The sequence below is a fragment of the Homarus americanus genome, unplaced genomic scaffold (genome assembly GCF_018991925.1).
Source record: "Homarus americanus isolate GMGI-L3 unplaced genomic scaffold, GMGI_Hamer_2.0 scaffold7626, whole genome shotgun sequence".
Classification (NCBI taxonomy): Eukaryota; Metazoa; Arthropoda; class Malacostraca; order Decapoda; family Nephropidae; genus Homarus; species Homarus americanus.
In genome coordinates, this window is record NW_024718273.1 from 2,545,053 (window position 1) to 2,564,968 (window position 19,916).

Here is a 19,916-nt window from a genome sequence, read left to right on the forward strand (position 1 = left end):
CCTGCTACTTATTGGCCTTCAAATTACTGACAGACACAATGAAAAAAATCCCAAGGGAAACATGAGAGCGAGTCCACTATCCCTCAAGGCTCATAGTCTTAAAAAATGACAATAGTATCAACCAGGCCAATCAAGTGTTGGTACACAAATGGTTAACAAGACTGAAGTATTGAGCATATACTCGATGCAAACACGGAACAACCAGACATTACTGGCAACAGTGAGTCATGAGGTTGAGATGTCTTGGGTGAATTTTAGTTACCAGGGTATCATCCACCATTCAGAAAAGACAGAGCCACAAGAGGTGGTGGTGTACTTCTGTATGTCAAGGAACACCTGACAGTAACATTAATGATGAGCTAGATGAAATGAGATCATCTGAGTCTATTTAGTGTGATTTGATAGCTCAAAACAAGAGTAAGTTGACTGCGGGAGTGTGTTATAGGGCTGACGTTACATCGGGTTGGGGGAGGGGGGTTTATGTTATCTTGGCAGGTATTCCATCTCAGTATGACGTGATTGCTGGGTGAACTAAGTTTCTCCCTGACATGGACCTTGTTCACCATAGCCTTCTCAGTCGTCGAAACTAAAGCTAGAATGTTGTCTCCCCTCATGGGTTCCGTCACGTGTTGAGCACAACAAACTCCTGGGGTCCTTGAGGCAGAGGAGGGAGGAGTCGATGAGGAACAGGGATGGATGTATATGGGTTATATTCAAGAGTAGGGTAGTGGAAGCAAGTGCGCCAGTACAGAACCAGGGGACAGCAGGACACCTCCCACCTGCTCCACCTCCCACCCAGGAAAAGGTGAGCGTCAGGTAAACAATGTCATCTCTGACCACACCCCACAAAACACAAGGGATACAGTAAATGAGGCAGCTGCAGAGAATGGAGGAAGGCCGGAGTCAATACCAAAACGAAAGACATTACCGAGGAAAAATTTCCAGCTTGAAAGTCATGTACACTAATACTGACACGTTTCTTGACAAGAGAGCGAAGTTTCAAACACTACTGAAGGTACAGGTACATCAACCCTAATATGGTACACCCTAGACTACCTGTAGAGTGTTAAATAAACTGTGTAATGAGCTTGTGGAGCCCCTTAAAATCTTGTTCTTCAAATACCTGAAGGAGCAAAAGGTCCCCAACAACTGGAAGGTGGCTTATGTTGAGTCCTATATTCAAGAAGGGTGATCGTCACTCCGCGAATAATTATAGACCGGTAAGCCTGACCAGCATACTGTGTAAAGAACTAGAGAGCATTATCAGAGATGCCATAATGGAACATCTACTACGAAAAAGCCCTGTAAAGGACTGCTAACATAATTACATGCCAGGACGCTCCTGCTTAACACAATTACTCAAAGTACTGGGATCAGCAGTGACATAAGCAAGTTTGCGGATGAAACCAAAATAGGGCGGCAGATTAATTCAGGGCAGGATGCAAATGCATTACAGGGGGATCTAGATAAACTGCAGGGGTGGTCTGAAAAATGGCAAATGAAATTCAACACCAGCAAGTGCAGCGTACTTAATATTGGAAGAACAAATACTGACAATGTATACAGCCTTAACAACATCAACCTAGAGAAGTCGACTTGTGAAAGAGACCTAGGGGTACTTGTAAGCCCGGACCTACGGCCTAGAAAACAGTGCGTTAATGTTCGAAATAAGGCAAACAGAGTATCGGGTTTTATATCTAGAAGTGTAAGTAATAAGAGTGCAGAGGTCTTATTGCAACTATATCTTGCGCTAGTCAGGCCGCACCTCGATTAAGCGGTTCAGTTCTGGTGCCCTTATTATAGAATGGATATCAATTCACTAGAGTCGGTGCAGCGAAGAATGACGAAAATGATTCCGGGACTTAGAAACCTTCCATATCAGGATAGGTTAAAGAAACTTAACTTGCATTCCCTAGAAAGACGAAGAGTGCGGGGAGATATGATGGAAGTATTTAAGTGGGTGAAAGGAATCAATAAAGGGGATATAGATAAAGTTCTTATAATATCCGAGCAGGATAGAACTCGGAGCAACGGATTTAAGTTGGATAAGTTTAGGTTTAGGAGGGAGATAGGAAGAAACTGGTTCACAAATAGGGTGGTGGACGAGTGGAACAAGCTTAGCAACTTTGTAGTAAGTGCTGGAACTCTTGAAAGTTTCAAAAGGAGGCTAGATAGATTCATGGATGATAGAGAGTGGTAGTAACTCTCGACAGGAGCTGCCATGCACAGGCCAACCGGCCTATTGCAGACTCCTTATTTTCTTACGTTCTTATGTTCTTATATTTGGACTCAAATTCTAGAACAAGGTGGAAATATCAACAATATATACCTAAATTTTGCCAAGGCTTTTCACAGCATGTCCAATGAAACGCTTAGAATTAAATTGGAAGGGTAAGGGATTCGGGGAAGTGTCCTAGCATGGATCGGAGACTTTCTGCATGACCACAAGCCGTGTGTGGTGATAAATGGTATGAAATCGTCATGTGTACCTGTAACAAGCAGGGTACCACAGGACAGGATATTGGGCCTGTTGTTGTTTGTCTGCTTTATAAATGACATGCCGGAAGCTATACATTCCTCCATACCAATATTTGCAGACGATGCCAAGTTATTCAGGGAAATTAAGAACCAAACAGACTGTGAAGAGCTGCAGGAAGATCTTTATGAGCTTCAAGAATGGTCGAGGAAATGGCTGCCTAGGATTCAATGTCATGAAGTACAAGAAGACAATGAGAACGTATTAATTGAGTCCGAATGTGAAAAGGACCTAGGTGTGTTTGTCGTCTATGAACTAAAGTTCTCGGGCCAGAGAAGAAGGTGACTCAGGCATTGAAACTAGTAGGCAGGCCCGTCCTTTAGGGGGGGCAACAGGGGCGACCGCCCGTGCCCCGTGCTTGTGGGGGCCCCTTAAACACTTTTCTTTATGACTGCACATTTTATATATATATATATATATATATATATATATATATATATATATATATATATATATTTCGTATAAATGAACACGCGGACTTCTACATACAATCAACACCTCAACCCGCCAGGATTCGAACCGACGGCTCACAAGCCCATGACTGTGACCGGGGAACGCTAACCGCTGGACCACCAGCATACAAAAGCAGTCCTAGACTCTGTTATATTTCACACAAAAGCCTGTTCAACGAGCTTATGGCGCCGTGAACCTCTTATCAGGACTACCCGTATCCGTAGGCGGGTGAGAACGGGTTGAGGTGGTGGTGGCATGTAGAGAATCCGTGTGCTATTGGGCTAATGAAATATATATATATATATATATATATATATATATATATATATATATATATATATATATATATATATATATATATTTATATATATATATATTGAATTATGTTAAACGTAGGATTGTTGAATCAAATCTTATAAGCTCTATACAAAATTTTAAGCTATCTGATAGTCAATTTTCATTTAACAAAATTATATGTAATAAGATTGAAAATATTGTACAACTTTCAGAGGTACACCTATCAAATCAAAGCTGTGTCAATGGGGTAATTTAATCCCCAGGTAAGAAGGGTTGGTTCAGGCCAAGGTACGGTTAGAAGATTATCCCCAGTTGACAGACGGCTTGGGTCAGTCAGCCTCCACGTGTATATATTGTGTATTATTCTCTGTCTCTGTCATTACCAATTGAGAAGGGCTCGTGATGAGCCGAAAGTGTATTGGTGTTTAAAATAAACTTTACGTCTCCATGAAGTGTGGTTTTTTACCTTCATATATAAAAAAAATATATATATATACAGTATATATATATATACAGTATATATATATATATATATATATATATATATATATATATATATATATATATATATATATATATATATATATATATATATTGATAAAATCACACGGGAAAAGAGGAAACAACGTGTGATTTTATCAAGATTTATCTTATCCACGTTTTCATTGTGGATCTACATTATATATATATATATATATATATATATATATATATATATATATATATATATATATATATATATATATATATATATATATATATATATATATATATATATATATTTATTATCTGGGGCCCCGCAGTGGCTGCATTGCCGGGGCCCCGCACCCTCCTAAGGACGACCCCAGTAGGTCTTATAAGACAGTCAGCTACCCAGAGAGATTAGACTGCCTGCAACTGCAAAGGGTGACCTAATCGAAATGTATAAATATCTCAGAGGGCACTACTCGGTCGAATGTACAGTAGCTAAAAAAAGTATCTGTGCATACTCTCTGAGAAACAAATGAGACCACAGACTATAGGTATTGGGATATGTGTGTTGTCTCCTTATACTATAGAAAGTAATCACTAGATCGATTATTTTATTCCTATGTCAACTCACTCTCTGTGATGGATACTGAATGGCGGTGGGTGAAGACACACATACCAACCCTCCGGGACATCACGAGTTGTACGTATAATTTCGGAAGTCATCGGACCCACCCTGTCAGAAACTTTTTACCTGTACAGCTTAAGGTTGAAGAAGCCACAAGTCCAGAAAACAGTGAGAGCAAACTTTTTTGAGTGAGAATTGTTTAATTCTTGGAACCATCTGCAGGAGAGTGTTGTGACGGCACCGAGTGTGAGCTCTTTCAAGATCAGACTTGAGCAACACTGGAGCAGGTTCAGATATATTCAGAAGCCAGTACATGCCCTGTACTTGCCAACAAACAGACGTGACCAACTGGCCAAGTGGCAAAAGAGCCGATCAGTGGTGAAATGGATAAAAGTAAAAGTAAAAGTGTGAGGATTGAGTCTTGAATGAGATCAAGGAATTGTCCTCCCTCAGAATGTGTGGTGAGATTCACCCGGTTTATTGTCCTGTCATTAAAATCCCCCATGATGAGGGCCTGTGATCTGCAGTGTAATATTTGAAAGTCAGGAGAGAGTAGTTGAGGAGGAATATGAATACTTCAACCATGGAGATTGTCAGCTCATGAGGGACAATCTACAGAGTATGAACTGGGAAGATATCATTAAGGAGGAATCAGACATAGAAAAATCATTGCATGATTTTTTAAAATTCCTTTAGACATCCACAGAGGAATGCATAACTTAGAAATCAAGAAGAGGGAATAATACCAGTTGGATGAATCACAAATCCAGGAAAGTCTGTAAAATAAAATTCGAAGTTCTGGTAAACAAAGCCACTATGGCTGTCTTACAGGACAAAATTTAATGCTTCTTGAGTAAGCGACCATGAAAGGAAGTCATCATAGGGCGAGTATTTTCAGTGGGGAGATAATGTTTACAACTGAACACTCACATAATAAAATAATAAAATGAATTCAATATTATATCTAAATACATTTATCTTCTCTTGGGTGTCTTAAAACAATGTGATGATGATGATGATACTGTACATACTGTTTTAGCCCCTAAGGTTGCCGTTCTGGAACGTTCATCTAGGGCGCCAGGTTGACGCCTCAGAACGCGCGCCTTTTTGCTCCATTGTTTGAATGCCCAACGTGGGTTATAAGATTCCAGCATGACTATTTGGTGGTCACGCCACACGCAGGGTAGCGTGGGTGACTCGTGCAGTTAGTAAGAACATAAGAACATAAGAATGGAGGAAACTGCAGCGGGCCAATTGACCCATACTGGGCAGTCCGTTTTATACCACCCTATTGCTCATATAAGCATCCAACCTATGTTTGAAGCTATCCAGCGTATTGGAGTTAATGATGATATTTGGTAACTTGTTCCATTCATCCACTACTCTGTTTCAAACCAGTGTTTACCTATTTCGCAAAAAATCTAAATTTGTCTAATTTAAAACCATTGTTCGGGTTCGCTCCTGGTTGGATAGTTTGAGTACCTTTGTAATGTCCCTTTGTTTAACCCTGACTTCCATTTATACACCTCTATCATATCGCCCTCACTCTACGTCTCTCGAGGGGTGCAAATTAAGATCTTTAACCTGTCTCTGTACTCAAGGTTCTTAATGCCGGGATTAGTCTTGTCATTCTCTATGGATTCTTTCCAAGGATTCTATATCCATTCTGTAATACGGTGACCAGAACTGAACTGAGTAATCCAGGTGAGGTTCTCAAGCGCTAGATATAATTTTTAAGATGACCTTGCTAGTCTTGTAACTAACACTCCTTTGTATGAACCCAAGTACTTTATTAGCCTCGTTACGAGCAAAAACACATTGTTTACTTGACTTAAGATTCCTACTTATAATTACTCCTAAATCTCTCTCACAGTCGAGTTCCACAATGGCATCGTTGTTCATCTGGTAAGTGGTTTCCCTGTTTACCTCTCCTATACTGAGTACTTTACATTTGTCCACATTGAATTTCATTAGCCTGTCGACATGGAGAGTCGTTTGTCCATTTTGTCATGTTGTATCAAAGTAATATTGCTAAAAGTACACCCAGTCCTCACTTAACGTCGCGGTTACTTTCTTGTAAAACACAATGTTAACGGAAACAACGTTAAGCGGATCAATATTCCCATAAGAAACAGATAAAATAAGGGAGTTACGTTCCCCAACCTCCCTTTGCCCCATAAAATACATTACATATTTCATGTAAATCCACAATGAAAACGTGGATAAGATAAATCTTGATAAAATCACACGGGAAAATGGAAACAACGGAGCACCTTAGCTTTCGTCTTTATTCAAGACATCTTCAGAGGCAACTGGATTACATGGACAGAGCGAGGCTTAAATATACAAGATGATTTGAATACTTCTAAGCTTTTTTTCCCAAGCAATGGGGTGATTATTATTCCTAACATGAACGAACAAGGCACTGCTTTCAGATGCAGTTCTGATATTATACTTATGTTGTTTGATTCTGAGCTGCAGTGTTTTTCCCTGTCTGTCCTACATAATTACAATTACATTTGCTACATGGAATACAATAAACACTTCCATTTACATTCAAACTTGGGCTATTCCTTATTAACATATTGGTAATGGTTGAGTCATACTTGAAAACAACATTAATATTTAGAAGCTTGAGGGACCGAACTAACGGGACAAATTCATTACGATAGGGCAGAGTCAAAATATTCTTAAGTGTAGGAACTTGTCTGGTTTGAGAGGAATGAAAGGATTTTTAGCCCTTTTAAAATACACATTGCTTGGGAAAAAAGCTTAGAAGTAAAATCATCTTGTGTCAAAGACTTCTGGTTGAAGCTAGTTTGATTAAGGAATTAAAATCAATAAACCTTAGTGATGGTCAGTTCAAAACTGATAATATGTTACATAAATTTATTTGTCAGTGGCCCAAGGTTAAAAATGCTTTGAAAACCTTTGATCTAGATGTATGATAGTTTTTTGTGGGTCCCTTATTTCTGACCTGACCTGGCTAGTCACGTCACCCCCTTCTCTTAAGCTCCTCTACGTGTGTGTTGGTGTGGGGATTAGTGGATGACATCATTATGACCTGACCTCATGTTTTTAAGGTCACCCTGTATATTTAAGCCTCGCTCTGTCCATGTAATCCAGTTGCCTCTGAAGATGTCTTGAATAAAGACGAAAGCTAAGGTGCTCCGTTGTTTCCATTTTCCCGTGTGATTTTATCAACATTACATATACATAAATTCAATGGAATTTTCATAGAAAATGTATATCATACATCCAAAAAGATTCATAAACTAAATTAATGTTTAATTAATAGGATAATACAATAATTGTGTATTTTACTCACTGATGGGCAGAGGTGGAGCGAGTGTGTGGTGGGTAGTGGAGAGGAGGGAGGTGGCGAGTCATTGAGACCCGTAGGGGGCTCCCCTTCCCACTCTGACTGGGGTTCCCCCTTGGCTGCTGTTTGCTCCTCCTCATTAGCATCACTAACACTTGATAAGCATTTGGGAGCCGTTTCGAATGGTTACAGTACAGACAGTACTTATAGCAAAAACGCTTAAGCTCACAAGTATGCTGTGGAAGCTTAACAAAGTCTGGGGAGAAAATGCTTGGGGAATCTGTGACGCTCCGCGGGGTATGGCCAAGATGAGAGAGGGTAGCATGCCAAGATGAGAGGTGGCGGGTCTATACAAAGTAGTCCGTGTTGGGTGACAACGTGATAACGAATCGGTCGGGTCGTAAAACAACATTGTCGGAATCATGGATATCCAAAAAGTAGTGACGTTATAATGAAACAACGTTGTCTGGGACAACGTTAAGTGAGGACTGATGGAGTGTCGTTGTATTGTAGTATAGTATTACTAAAAAATAATACAATGATTATCATATAAATGTATTTATTTGTGGAATTATTATTCCAATAATTATTTATATGCATTAATTGCTCTCCCAAACACAAAAACAGCCAGACAGCCTGGCTACAGACTGCGTGTATTGCCTAGCGCTTTTTATGAAAAATAATGCATTTATAATAAATTTTAAATGAATTATTTATAGGAAATAAGTATTATGATCACTAAATATATGCATTACTGGCCACCCCAGACACAAAGACCAGCAGAAAATGGCCGCTAAGTGCGTAAGTGACCACAGCTCGCCGGCAAAACAACACTGTCCCCTTATCTCCCTCGCCACTGCGGGCCCAGGGAAGTTTCTAGAGGGTCAATATATAGTTTTTCTTACTTCGTTTTGATTGTTTTATCATTTAAAAGGTTAAAAATTATTTGGAAAAAGTAAATTTTTCTCGATTTATCCCCCTGGAGTACTGCCAGCGGCACCCGAGCCTGGGGTGGAGGGGCTAGAGTGATAGATATTTCTGTCACATTTCTTATCCTGTAAGTGATGTGAGGGATTTAGAATAATACTTTGTACTGACCACGCTCATATTACGCTCAATAGCCCATAAGACATGTAGCTGTAACTTCTTTACTGAGTCCCCCAGTTGAGGCGTCCATTTTCTTATCGCTTCAGGAAGCCTGAGGCCTCCGTTTTCTCTCAATCATGTACCTCCGAGACTCTGGTATTTCTTTATACCTCAAACGGCGAGATCGTGTTCAGAGATTTGAAATTGTTCTGCGTCAAATTAGATATGTCTGAATACAGATGAAACATTCAAGATCCCTTGTGAGAGATGTTGAAAGCTTCAACTGCATTTACTGTTTGTAAAAATTTTCAATAAGTAGAGTCGAGTCTGCCAGTAAGAGTGACATGGTCATAATATCGCCCTTGGGGGGATGCTTAAGTTTCCAACTGATACTGAAGGTAGATCATTTTGATTCCCAATCATCAGAATCTAATATTTATATTGAAATTAATGTCAGATGTATATTTTAGAAAGTAACTAATCTCCAGAAAAGAATATGTCAGTCTTCTTATCCCCAAGATCTAGCAGCAAAATATCAGGAGGCCCTTGTCTGTATTTCTGCTGGGGTCCCTTTGTTTTCCTAGAGTCACTGGGTTTGGTCTTGGGTATATATTTATCAATCAAATGGGTCACTTTAGTAGTTATGATTTTCAGCGTAGTGTCTGCGTTTTTGTGCCTTCATGAGTCAGGCCAGTGGATATCCCTCATCTCCTCCCTCATCCCGTTGTAACTTCTCTTGTAATATATGCACCTTGGCCTGGCTTTATCTTGAACATGGTAACAGTTGAATCTGAATGACAACATTACATGGTGACTGGTGCCAACTGGGGCAAGAAGTTCCAGTTTGGCCACCATACCCTCCTCGTTTGTTATGACGAGGTCTAGTGGCTTGGGTGTTTGCTCCCCTCTATAATGTGTCGGGTCTCTAACATGTTGAAACAGAAAATTATCTCTCAGAGTTTCTTCAAAAAGAGTAGCAGAGTTATTCAAGTCAATTGGGGTGAACTCGTTTCTCCAGTCGATGTCGCCATAGTTAAAGTCCCCCATGATAAGGAAGTGGCTAGGGTTGAGCATCGCTGCGTTGTCTATTAAGGCTCTTAAGTTCTTTTGATTTAGTGGGCCACAGTTTGGGGATCTGTAGATACATCCGACAATAAGTAAGTCCCCTCCCTTTAATTTAATTTTACACCATGGACTCTTCAAAACATCCTCTCCCTGTACCTCGCCTGGCAGGTTCTAAGGTCTTGCCTAGCTTAGATAACCACACCCCTCTTGCAGGTTTCTTGAGAAAAGTTCGTAAATGAGTCATATCCAGCAATATTGAACTCACATTCCTCTGGGTCGATTCTCCTGTTCTTGTACAACAGTTCTACAACTCCTACAATATCTGGTTGGTGTATCTTCAGTAGTGTTTCAAACTCCTCTCTCTTATCAAGGAACGTATCAGTATTAGCGTACATGACATTCAAGCCAGAATTTGTTCTCGGTAACGTCTCAGAAGCCCACTGGGGTGGGGATGACTTATGTCACTTCATCCCTTTGAGATGTATTAATGTTTTTTGTATCTCAATAAACGTATCAATCAATTCTCAGAAGCTGCAGCAGTTGCTGTAGTACACTGTATTTTGCAGGGTGTGGTTAGAAATATCAGTGTTTACACGGCGCTTGCCTCCTCCCGGCTGGTAGGCGGATCTGGCGCCACCTCCCTGGTGAGGGGTAAGGCAGGTGGAGGGTGCACTGCTGCCCCCTGGCTCTGTGTCGGCATCCTTGCTTCCACTACCCTTCCCCTGAATATAACCCATGTACACCCTTCCCCATTCCTCCTTGACTCCTCCCTCTTCTGCTTCAAGTCCTGCAGGAGCTTTTTGTGATGTTCCGTCTGCACCGCTTATTTCCTTCTAACAATTGCTTCTCAGAAAATAAATACTGTAACTCACGTGCCTAAGCTCTTGTCTACCACGCTATCTAACACTTTAATTATACACGTTATATTCTAATAAAAGCCTGGGTGGTGGCAGTCTACCCTTGTGAGGGTATATTATTATACTAATAGATGTTGTTAAACAATGATATGGTTTTACCAGGTTAATCCATTGTATAGAATATAACTAAGCCCTAATCAATAATGGAAGAATAAGAGGAAAAATAAGAAACAATAATGACATTGAAGCAAATATTTAAGATATAGAAAAGAAAGATAAAGAATATTGAAATACTGTATATAAATAAATAATGACACTGAAAGAAAGAAACAATAAGTAAGAAAAGTAAAATGTAGAAAATAAAGTAATAAGCATACTGAAATAAAGACTTAGAAAAACATAGAGAAAATTAAATAATTTAATGAAAAAAAGAATAAAAAAATATAGATAGATACGAGTACAGTATACTGTATATAAAGAAAGATACCTCCTCTTACACAGATATATTAATAAGATGAGAAGATAATACAAACAGAGTATGTAAATAAAACAAATTCTGCCCACCCCTTACAACTTAAAGAGTCACAAATATCTGAGACACACAGTAAATTGATCATTTGTGTATGAGAGAGGTAGAATAATCTACAAATTATAAATAAACTGCTTCAGCATAAGCAGTACCTTGTATATCCCATTCCTCATTCTTTAATCAATAAACAATTCATGGTTACACCATCACCATCAATGGTATCTTTTTGCTTCCCTAATCCTGGAGTGGAAACTTTCCATCACACATACAACTACCTGCAACCTTGTCTGTTTATTCACTACTGAAAAGCACAGGGAACTAAATAGTACTCTAAATCAGGCATCCCATTTTTCTTATATTTTTACATACCTGACAGGTGTTCTCTTCTTCTGGTAGACAGTCAGTGTAGACTTCATTCCCCTCCTGAGAACAGGCAACTTGCTGAGGTCTGGACAGAGTCTCATTTTCTCGTGGCTCCCAACAGTTCCAGCCAGCATTGTAACACTCACTGAAAGTATTTCATTATTATACATCCATGACAACTATAAAAATACTTAAAGAGAACAATATAAAATAGTTTGATTCTATTTTCAAGAAGAATACAAGAACATACTCAATACAGTACTGTATATTGCATGTACAAGACCATTACAAGTATGAAATGTATCTGTAATGCAGATACTATATAGTACGATGTAGTAATTATGAGACAAGACTGACCAGACAAGATAGGAACCATCCTGCTGCTGCTGCATCATCTCATAGCCAGGTTTAAATTCCTTGGCATCATACACACACGGACACTCTGTGATGGGCACACAGATGCCATCCGCATCCAGAGAGAAGCCTTCCAAGCAGTTGCAGCCTTCCACACACTTTCTGGCACAGTCAGGATTGGTGGCAAAGTCTAGACAAGTGTGGGCACAGCTATTGCCACACACTTGGTACTTCTGGCCACCAGTACAATGAACACCTGTAATTATTAGTGATGTAGAGTATGGAAATGTCATTATGTTGCCAGAAACATATTGTTTTAAAATTTACCTTTTATCATCTCTTTGAAAAACTCTTAAAATATGAGAGCATTTCAGTGTTTTCTGCGGGGGATCCAGGAACATCAAAGAGGGAGTCCAAAAAGTATTTTGGGGGAACATAGCGAGCACAGCGAGCCACGAAACTTTTTTAAATCTGTCCAATGTCATGGGCATTTTAAGGCCATTTTGAAGCCATGTGCACTTGTTATTAGGCTATATTGTGAGGTCAATACTAATTACTTTTTTACTATACAAAAATGCCTGAGCACAATACTGCATCAAAGAAAAAGTATTGGATTTTTCTGATGAAAAGGGGCGGTCCGGACCCTCAGGACCCCTGGATCTGCCCTTGTTATGCTATGTTGTTTAAAAAGGATTTACAGTATACAGTACCTCAAAACTTGGAACTGAAAAATTATTATTGGTGACATACCACACTCGCGGACATGAGCACGCCAGTCAATGATAACGCCCTTCCTGGCACACTCCTTGCTGTAGGCAGCCAGCACAGGGCACAAGCAGCCATCCATCTTGGTCTCGCAGGAACACATATCATACAAGCAGTCCCGGTAGTAGGGGTCAGGGTCCACCTCCAGATGACATGCTATCCAAACACAATACATATATTATTATTTACACTACAGGTTGGACCTCGCTAATCCTCTGCCACACAAGATAAAAAGAATACCTCTCAATGTTATATTATTCCATCTCTGTGCTGGACTGTACTGTACTGTACTGTACTGTACTGTACTGTACTGTACTGTACTGTATATACTGTACTGTGACTGTACTGTACTGCACTGTACTGTGCTGTACTGTACTGTACTGTGCTGTGCTATACTGTGTATACTATACTGTACTGTACTGTGCTGTACTGTACTTGCCTGTGCTGTGACTGTACTGTACTGTGCTGTGCTGTACTGTGCTGCACTGTACTGTACTGTACTGTGCTGTACTGTAATTTACTGTACTGTGCTTTGCTGTGCTGTACTGACTGTGCTTTGCCTGTACTGTACTGTACTGTGCTGTACGGTACTGTACTGTACTGTACTGTACTGTGCTGTACTGTACTATACTGTACTATACTGTATGCTGCACTGTACTGTACTGTACTGTAATTACTGTACTACTGCATTGCTGTGCTGTACTGTACTGTGCTGTACTGTACTGTACTGTGCTGTACAGTACTATGTACTGTACTGTACTGAACCTGCTGTACTGTACTGTGCTGTACTGTACTATACTGTACTGTACTGTACTGTGCTGCACTGCTACACTGTACTGTACTGTACCTATTTACTGTACTGTGCATTGCTGTGCTGTACTGTACTGTGCTTTGCTGTACTGTGTGTACTGCTGTACTGTAATTACTATGCCTGTGCATTGCTGTGCTGTACTGTACTGTGCTTTGCTGTACTGTGCTGCCCTATAGTGTGCTGCTGTACTGTATGATTCTGTACTGTGCTGTATTGTTCTATGCTGTACTGTACTGTGCTTTACTGTACTGTACAGTGCTGTACTGTGCTGTACTGTATTTGTGTGCTATGTACTGTACTGTGCTGTACTGTACTGTAATTTACTGTACTGTGCTTTGCTGTACTGTACTATGCTTTGCTGTACTGTACTGTACTGTTGCTGTATGGTTCTGTACTGTACTGTGCTGTGTGCTGTACTGTACTGTACTGTGCTGTACTGTAATTTACTGTACTGTGCTTTGCTGTGCTGTACTGTACTGTGCTGCTGCTATGCTAGCTGTACTGTACTGTACTATGCTGAACTGTACTGTATGCTGTACTGTACTGTGCTTTGTTGTGCTGTACTGTACTGTGCTGTACTGTACTGTGCTGCCCTATACTGTGCTGCTGTACTGTACTGTGCTACCCTATACTGTGCTGCTGTACTGTACTGTAAATTACTGTACTGTGCTGTACTGTTCTATACTGTACTGTACTGTACTGTGCTTTACTGTACTGTACAGTGCTGTACTGTACTGTACTGTACTGTATTGTGATGTACTGTACTGTACAGTGTTGTACTGTGCTATACTGCACTGTACTGTGCTGTGCTGTACTGTACTGTGCTGTACTGTACTGTACTGTACTGTACTGTATAATACTGTACTGTACTGTGCTGTGCTTTACTGTACTGTAGTGTACTGTACTGTACATGTGTGCTGTACTGTACTATACTGCATTGCACTGTACTGTACTGTACTGTACTGGACTGTGCTTTACTGTACTGTACTGTATTGTACTGCAATGTACTGTACTGTACTGCTTCACTGTGCTGTACTGTACTGTACTGTACTGTACTGTGCTTTACTGTACTGTACTGTACTGTACTGCTTACTGTACTGTACTGTACTGTACTGTACTGTACTGAATATGATTAATAAAATAATTAAATTTCTAGATATCATTTGTGAACAAACCATATCATCAGGTTATACAGTACAGTGCATTACACGCAAGTTACAGCAGTCACTGGTGTAACGTGGTCACTGGTGTAAGGTGGTCACTGGTGTAAGGTGGTCACTGGTGTAAGGTGGTCAATGGTGTAAGATGGTCACTCACTGGTGTAAGGTGGTCAATGGTGTAAGACGGTCACTCACTGGTGTAAGGTGGTCACTAGTGGGTGGTCACTCATTGGAGTAAGGTGGTCACTCAGGAATAAGGTGGTCACTGGAGTAAGGTGGTCACCTACTGGAGCAAGAGATGGTCATAAGTGAGCAAGGTTGTCACCGGAATATGTGGTCACTGGAGTAAGGCGGTCAATGGGAGGCGATGGTCATGGAAAGTAAGATGGTCACTGGAGTGGTGTGGTCACTTCGGGAGTAAGCGGCTCACTGGAGAAGCATTGTCATGGAGTAAGATGGTCACTGAGTAAGGTGGTCACTGGAGTAAAGGTTGTTACCGGAGTGGTGGTCACGGAATAAGGTGGTCACTGGAGAAGGATTGTCATGGAGAAGACAGGTCACTGAGCAAGGTGGTCACTGAGTGATGGTCGGAGAAGATGGTCGCGGAGCAAGGTGGTCACTGGAGTAAGGTGGTCACGAGGCATGTCACTGGAGTAAGATGGTCAAGTGGAGTAAGATGGCTTCAGGAGGAGTATCATGGGAGTGGTACCAGAAGATGGTCACTGGAGTAAGATATTGTGCGGAGCAGATGGTCATGGAGCAAGGTGGCTCGCGGAGTAAGGTTGTCACTGTAACAAGGTGGCCTGGAGCATGAAGGTCATGGAGTAAGGTGGTCGCGGAGGCGGTTGTCACTGAACAAGGTGGTCATGGAGTAAATGGTCGGGAGTAAGATGGTCGGAGCAAGATGGTCGCGGAGTAAGGTGGTCATGGAGTAAGGTTGTCACTGGGAACAGGTGGTCACCGGGAGTAAGATGGTCATGGAGGCGTGGGCTGCGAGCAAGGTTGCTACCGGAATAAGGTACGCGGAGTAAAGTGGTCACTGGAGTAAGGTGGTCACTGGAGCAAGGTGGTCACTGGAGTAAGATGGTCATGGAGTAAAGTGGTCACTGGAACAAGGTGGTCACTGGAGTAAGGTGGTCACTGAACAAGGTACCGCGGAGCAAGTGGTCACTGGAACAAGGTGGTCACCGAGCAAAGTGGTCACTGGAATACAGGGTCATGGAGTAAAGTGGCTACTGAACAAGGTGGTCACTGGAGCAAGGTGGTCACCGGAACAAGATGGTCATGGAGTAAGGTTGTCACCGGAACAGGTACTGGAGTAAGGTGGTCACTGGAGTAAGATGGTCATGCGGAGTAAGGTTGTCACCGTGAATAAGGTATCGCGGAGTAAAGCACGGGATATGGTCACCGAGCAAGGTGGTCACCGGAGTAAGATGGTCACTGCCGGAGCAAGATGGTCATGAGCAAGGTGGTCACTGGAGGATGGTCACCGAGTATATTCATGGAGCAAGGTGGTCACTGGAGTAAGGTGGTCATAAGATGGTCATGGGAGTAAGGTGGTCAGTGGAGTAAGATGGTCACTGGAGTAAGATGGTCGCGGAGTAAGGTGGTCACTGGAGTAAGGTGGTCACTGGGAGTAAAGATGGTCACTGGAGTAAGGTGGTCAGGAGCAAGATGGTCAACAGGGAGTAAGATGGTCACTGAGTAAGGTGGTGGTCACTGGAGTAAGGTTGTCACCGAGTAAGGTGGTCACTGAGTAAGGTTGTTTACTGAATAAGGTGGTCACTGGAGTAAGGTGGTCACTGGAGGTTGTCACTGAATAAGGTGGTCACTGGAGTAAGGTGGTCACTGGAGCAAGGTTGTCACTGAATAAGGTGGTCACTGGAGGTGGTCACTGGAGCATGATGGTCATGAGTAAGATGGTCACTGGAGGCAGGTCACTGAGCAAGGTGGTCACCGGAGCAAGGTGGTCACCGGAGCATGATGGTCATGGAGCAGATGGTCACTGATAAGGTTGTCACTCGAGTAAGGTGGTCACCGGGATAAGGTGGTCACTGGCAAGGTTGTCACTGAATAAGGTGGTCACTGGAGTAAGGTGGTCACTGGAGTAAGGCTTTCGTCACTGAATAAGGTTGTCACTGGAGTAAGGTGGTCACCGGAGTATGATGGCTGCGGAGTAAGGTGGCTCGCGGAGTAAGGTTGTCACTCGGAATAAGGTGGCTGCGGAGCAAAGTGGTCACTGGAGTAAGGTGGTCACTTCGGAGCAGGTGGTCACTGGAGGAAGATGGTCGCGGAGCAAAGTGGTCACTGAATAAGGTGGTCACTGGAGTAAGGTGGTCACTGGAATAAGGTGGTCAGGAGCAAAGTGGTCACTGGAATAAGGTGGTCACTGGAGTAAAGTGGTCACTGGAATAAGGTGGTGGTCATGGAGTAAAGTGGTCACTGAATAAGGTGGTCACTGGCAGCAGGTGGTCACTGGAATAAGATGGTCATGGAGTAAGGTTGTCACTGAAATAAGGTGGTCACTGAGTAAGGTGGTCGGGAGTAAGATGGTCATGGAGTAAGGTTGTCACTGGAATAAGGTGGTCATGGAGCAAAGTGGTCACTGGAGGGTGGTCACTGAGTAAGGTGGTCACTGGAGTAAGATGGTCACTCGAGTAAGATGGTCATGGAGTAAGGTGGTCACTGGAGTAAGATGGGTCACCGGAGAAGATGGTCAGTGGAGTGTGGTGGTCACTGGAGTAAGGTGGGTCACTGAGTAAGATGGTCATGGAGTATGCGTATCAGTGGAGTAAGATGGTCACTGGAGTAAGATGGTCATGGAGGCAGTATCACTGGAGCAAGGGTCAATGGAGCAAGATGGTCACTGGAGTAAGGTGGTCATGGAGTAAGATGGTCACCGAGTAAGATGGTCACTGGAGTAAGGTGGTCACTGGAGGCTGTCACTGAGTAAGGTGGTCACTGGAGTAAGGTTGTCACCGGAATAAGGTGGTCACTGGAGTAAGGTGGTCACTGGAGTAAGGTTGTCACTGGAATAAGTGTGGTCTACTGGAGTAAGGTGTCACTGAGCAAGGTTGTCACTGGAATAAGGTGGTCACTGGAGTAAGGTGGCCTGGAGTATGATGGTCATGGAGTAAGATGGCTCGGGAGTAAGGTGGTCACTGAGCAAGGTGGTCACTGGAGCAAGGTGGTCACTGGAGTATGATGGTCATGGAGTAAGATGGTCACTGGAGTAAGGTTGTCACTGGAGTAAGGTGGTCACTGGAGTAAGGTGGTCACTGGAGTAAGGTTGTCATCGGAATAAGGTGGTCACTGGAGTAAGGTGGTCACTGGAGTAAGGTTGTTACTGAATAAGGTTGTTACTGGAGTAAGGTGGTCACTGGAGTATGATGGTCGCGGAGTAAGATGGTCACTGGGAGTAAGGTGGTCATCGGAGAAGGTGGTCACTGGAGAAGGTGGTCACTGGAGTATGATGGCTCGCGGGAGTAAGATGGTCACCGAGGCAGGTCACTGAGTATGATGACAGAGTAAGATGGTCACTGGAGTAAGGTGGTCACTGGAGTAAGATGGTCATGGAGGCGTGGTCACTGGAGTATGATGGTCAGTGGAGTAAGATGGTCACTGGAGTAAGGTGGTCGCGGAGTAAGGTTGTCACTGAATAAGGTATTGCGGAGTAAGGTGGTCACTGGAGTAAGGTGGTCACCGAGTAGATGGTCGCGGAATAAGGTGGTCATGGAGTAAGGTGGTATCACCGAGCAAGGTGGCTACCGAGTAAGGTGGTCACTGAGTAAGGTGGTCATGGAGTAAGGTCGTCACTGGAGCATGGTGGTCACCGAGTAAGGTGGTCATGGAGTAAGGTGGTCACTGAGTAAGGTGGTCACTGGAGTAAGGTGGTCACTGGAGTAAGGTGGTCACGGAGTAAGGTGGTTGTCATTGAGTAAGATGGTCAGTGGAGTAAGATGGCCGCGGAGTAAGATGGTCGCGGAGTAAGGTTGTTGGCTGAGCAAGATGGCTGCGGAGCAAGCAAAAAAGGTCACGGAGGCGTGGTCACTGGAGTAAGATGGTCGCGGAGTAAGGTTGTCACCGGAGTAAGGTGGTCACTGGAGCAAGGTGGTCACCGGAGTAAGGTGGTCACTGGAGCAGATGGTCATGGAGCAAGATGGTCGCGGAGTAAAGTGGGTCACTGGAGTAAGATGGTCATGGAGTAAGGTTGTCACTGGAGCAAGATGGCCGCGGAGCAAGGTGGTCACTGGAACAAGATGGCCTGCGGAGTAAGGCGGTCACTGGAGAAGATGGTCATGGAGCAGCAGCGTCACCGAGCAAGATGGTCGCGGAGTAAGGTGGTCACTGGAGCAAGATGGTCATGGAGTGGTTGTCACTGAACAAGGTGGTCATGGAGCAAAGCGGTCACCGGAGTAAGGTGGTCACTGGAGCAAGGTAATACCGGAGTAAGATGGTCATGGAGGCGTGGCTCACCGGAGTATGATGGTCATGGAGGCGATGGTCACTGGAGGCGGTGGTCATCAGGGAGTAAGGTGGTCACCGGGAGTGGTGGTCACTGGAGCAAGGTGGTCACCGGAGTAAGGTGGTCACTGGAGCAAGATGGTCGCGGAGCAAGGTGGTCACTGGAGTAAGATGGCTCGCGGAGTAAGATGGCTGCGGAGTAAGGTGGTCACCGGAGGCAAGATGGTGGTCACTGGAGTAAGGGGTGGCCCGTACTGGAGTAAGGTGGCTGTCACTGGGAGTAAGATGGTCATGGAGTAAGGTATCACCGGAGTAAGATGGTCATGGAGTAAAGATGGTCACTGGAGTAAGGTGGTCACTGGAGTAAGGTGGTCATGGAGTTAGGTGTTCACTGGAGTAAGGTGGTCACTGGAGTAAGGTGGTCACTGGAGTAAGGTGGTCACTGGAGTAAGGTGGTCATGGAGTAAGGTGGTCATGGAATAAGGTGGTCACTGGAGTAAGGTGGTCACTGGAGTAAGGTGGTCATGGAATTAGGTGTTCACTGGAGTAAGGTGGCCACTGGAGTAAGGTGGTCACTGGAGTACTGTGGTCACTGGAGTAAGATGACTGATAAAGAGATCTAGGCATTTCCAGGTGAGAGTTTCATGTGTTCAGTTTGTAATAATTGTGGAAGCAAGATGTTCACTGAAAATATTATTTATTTTGATTGATTTCGACCGAAGATATTACTTATGTCTATACATCTACTAAGCCAATCA

The 19,916-nt window shown here is 43.0% G+C and overlaps 1 protein-coding gene across 1 annotated transcript in view; it reads right to left on the reverse strand.

Annotated features, from left to right (window-relative positions):
• The window catches only part of LOC121859369, a 532,182-nt gene that overhangs the window by 345,769 nt on the left and 166,497 nt on the right, over positions 1-19,916 (reverse strand). The window contains exons 21-23 of the mRNA XM_042356146.1: positions 12,709-12,879; positions 11,962-12,214; positions 11,611-11,749 (exon numbers count right to left, since the gene is read on the reverse strand). Coding sequence (XP_042212080.1) covers positions 11,611-11,749; positions 11,962-12,214; positions 12,709-12,879 — 563 coding nt within the window. The remainder of the gene's footprint in view (positions 1-11,610; positions 11,750-11,961; positions 12,215-12,708; positions 12,880-19,916) is intronic.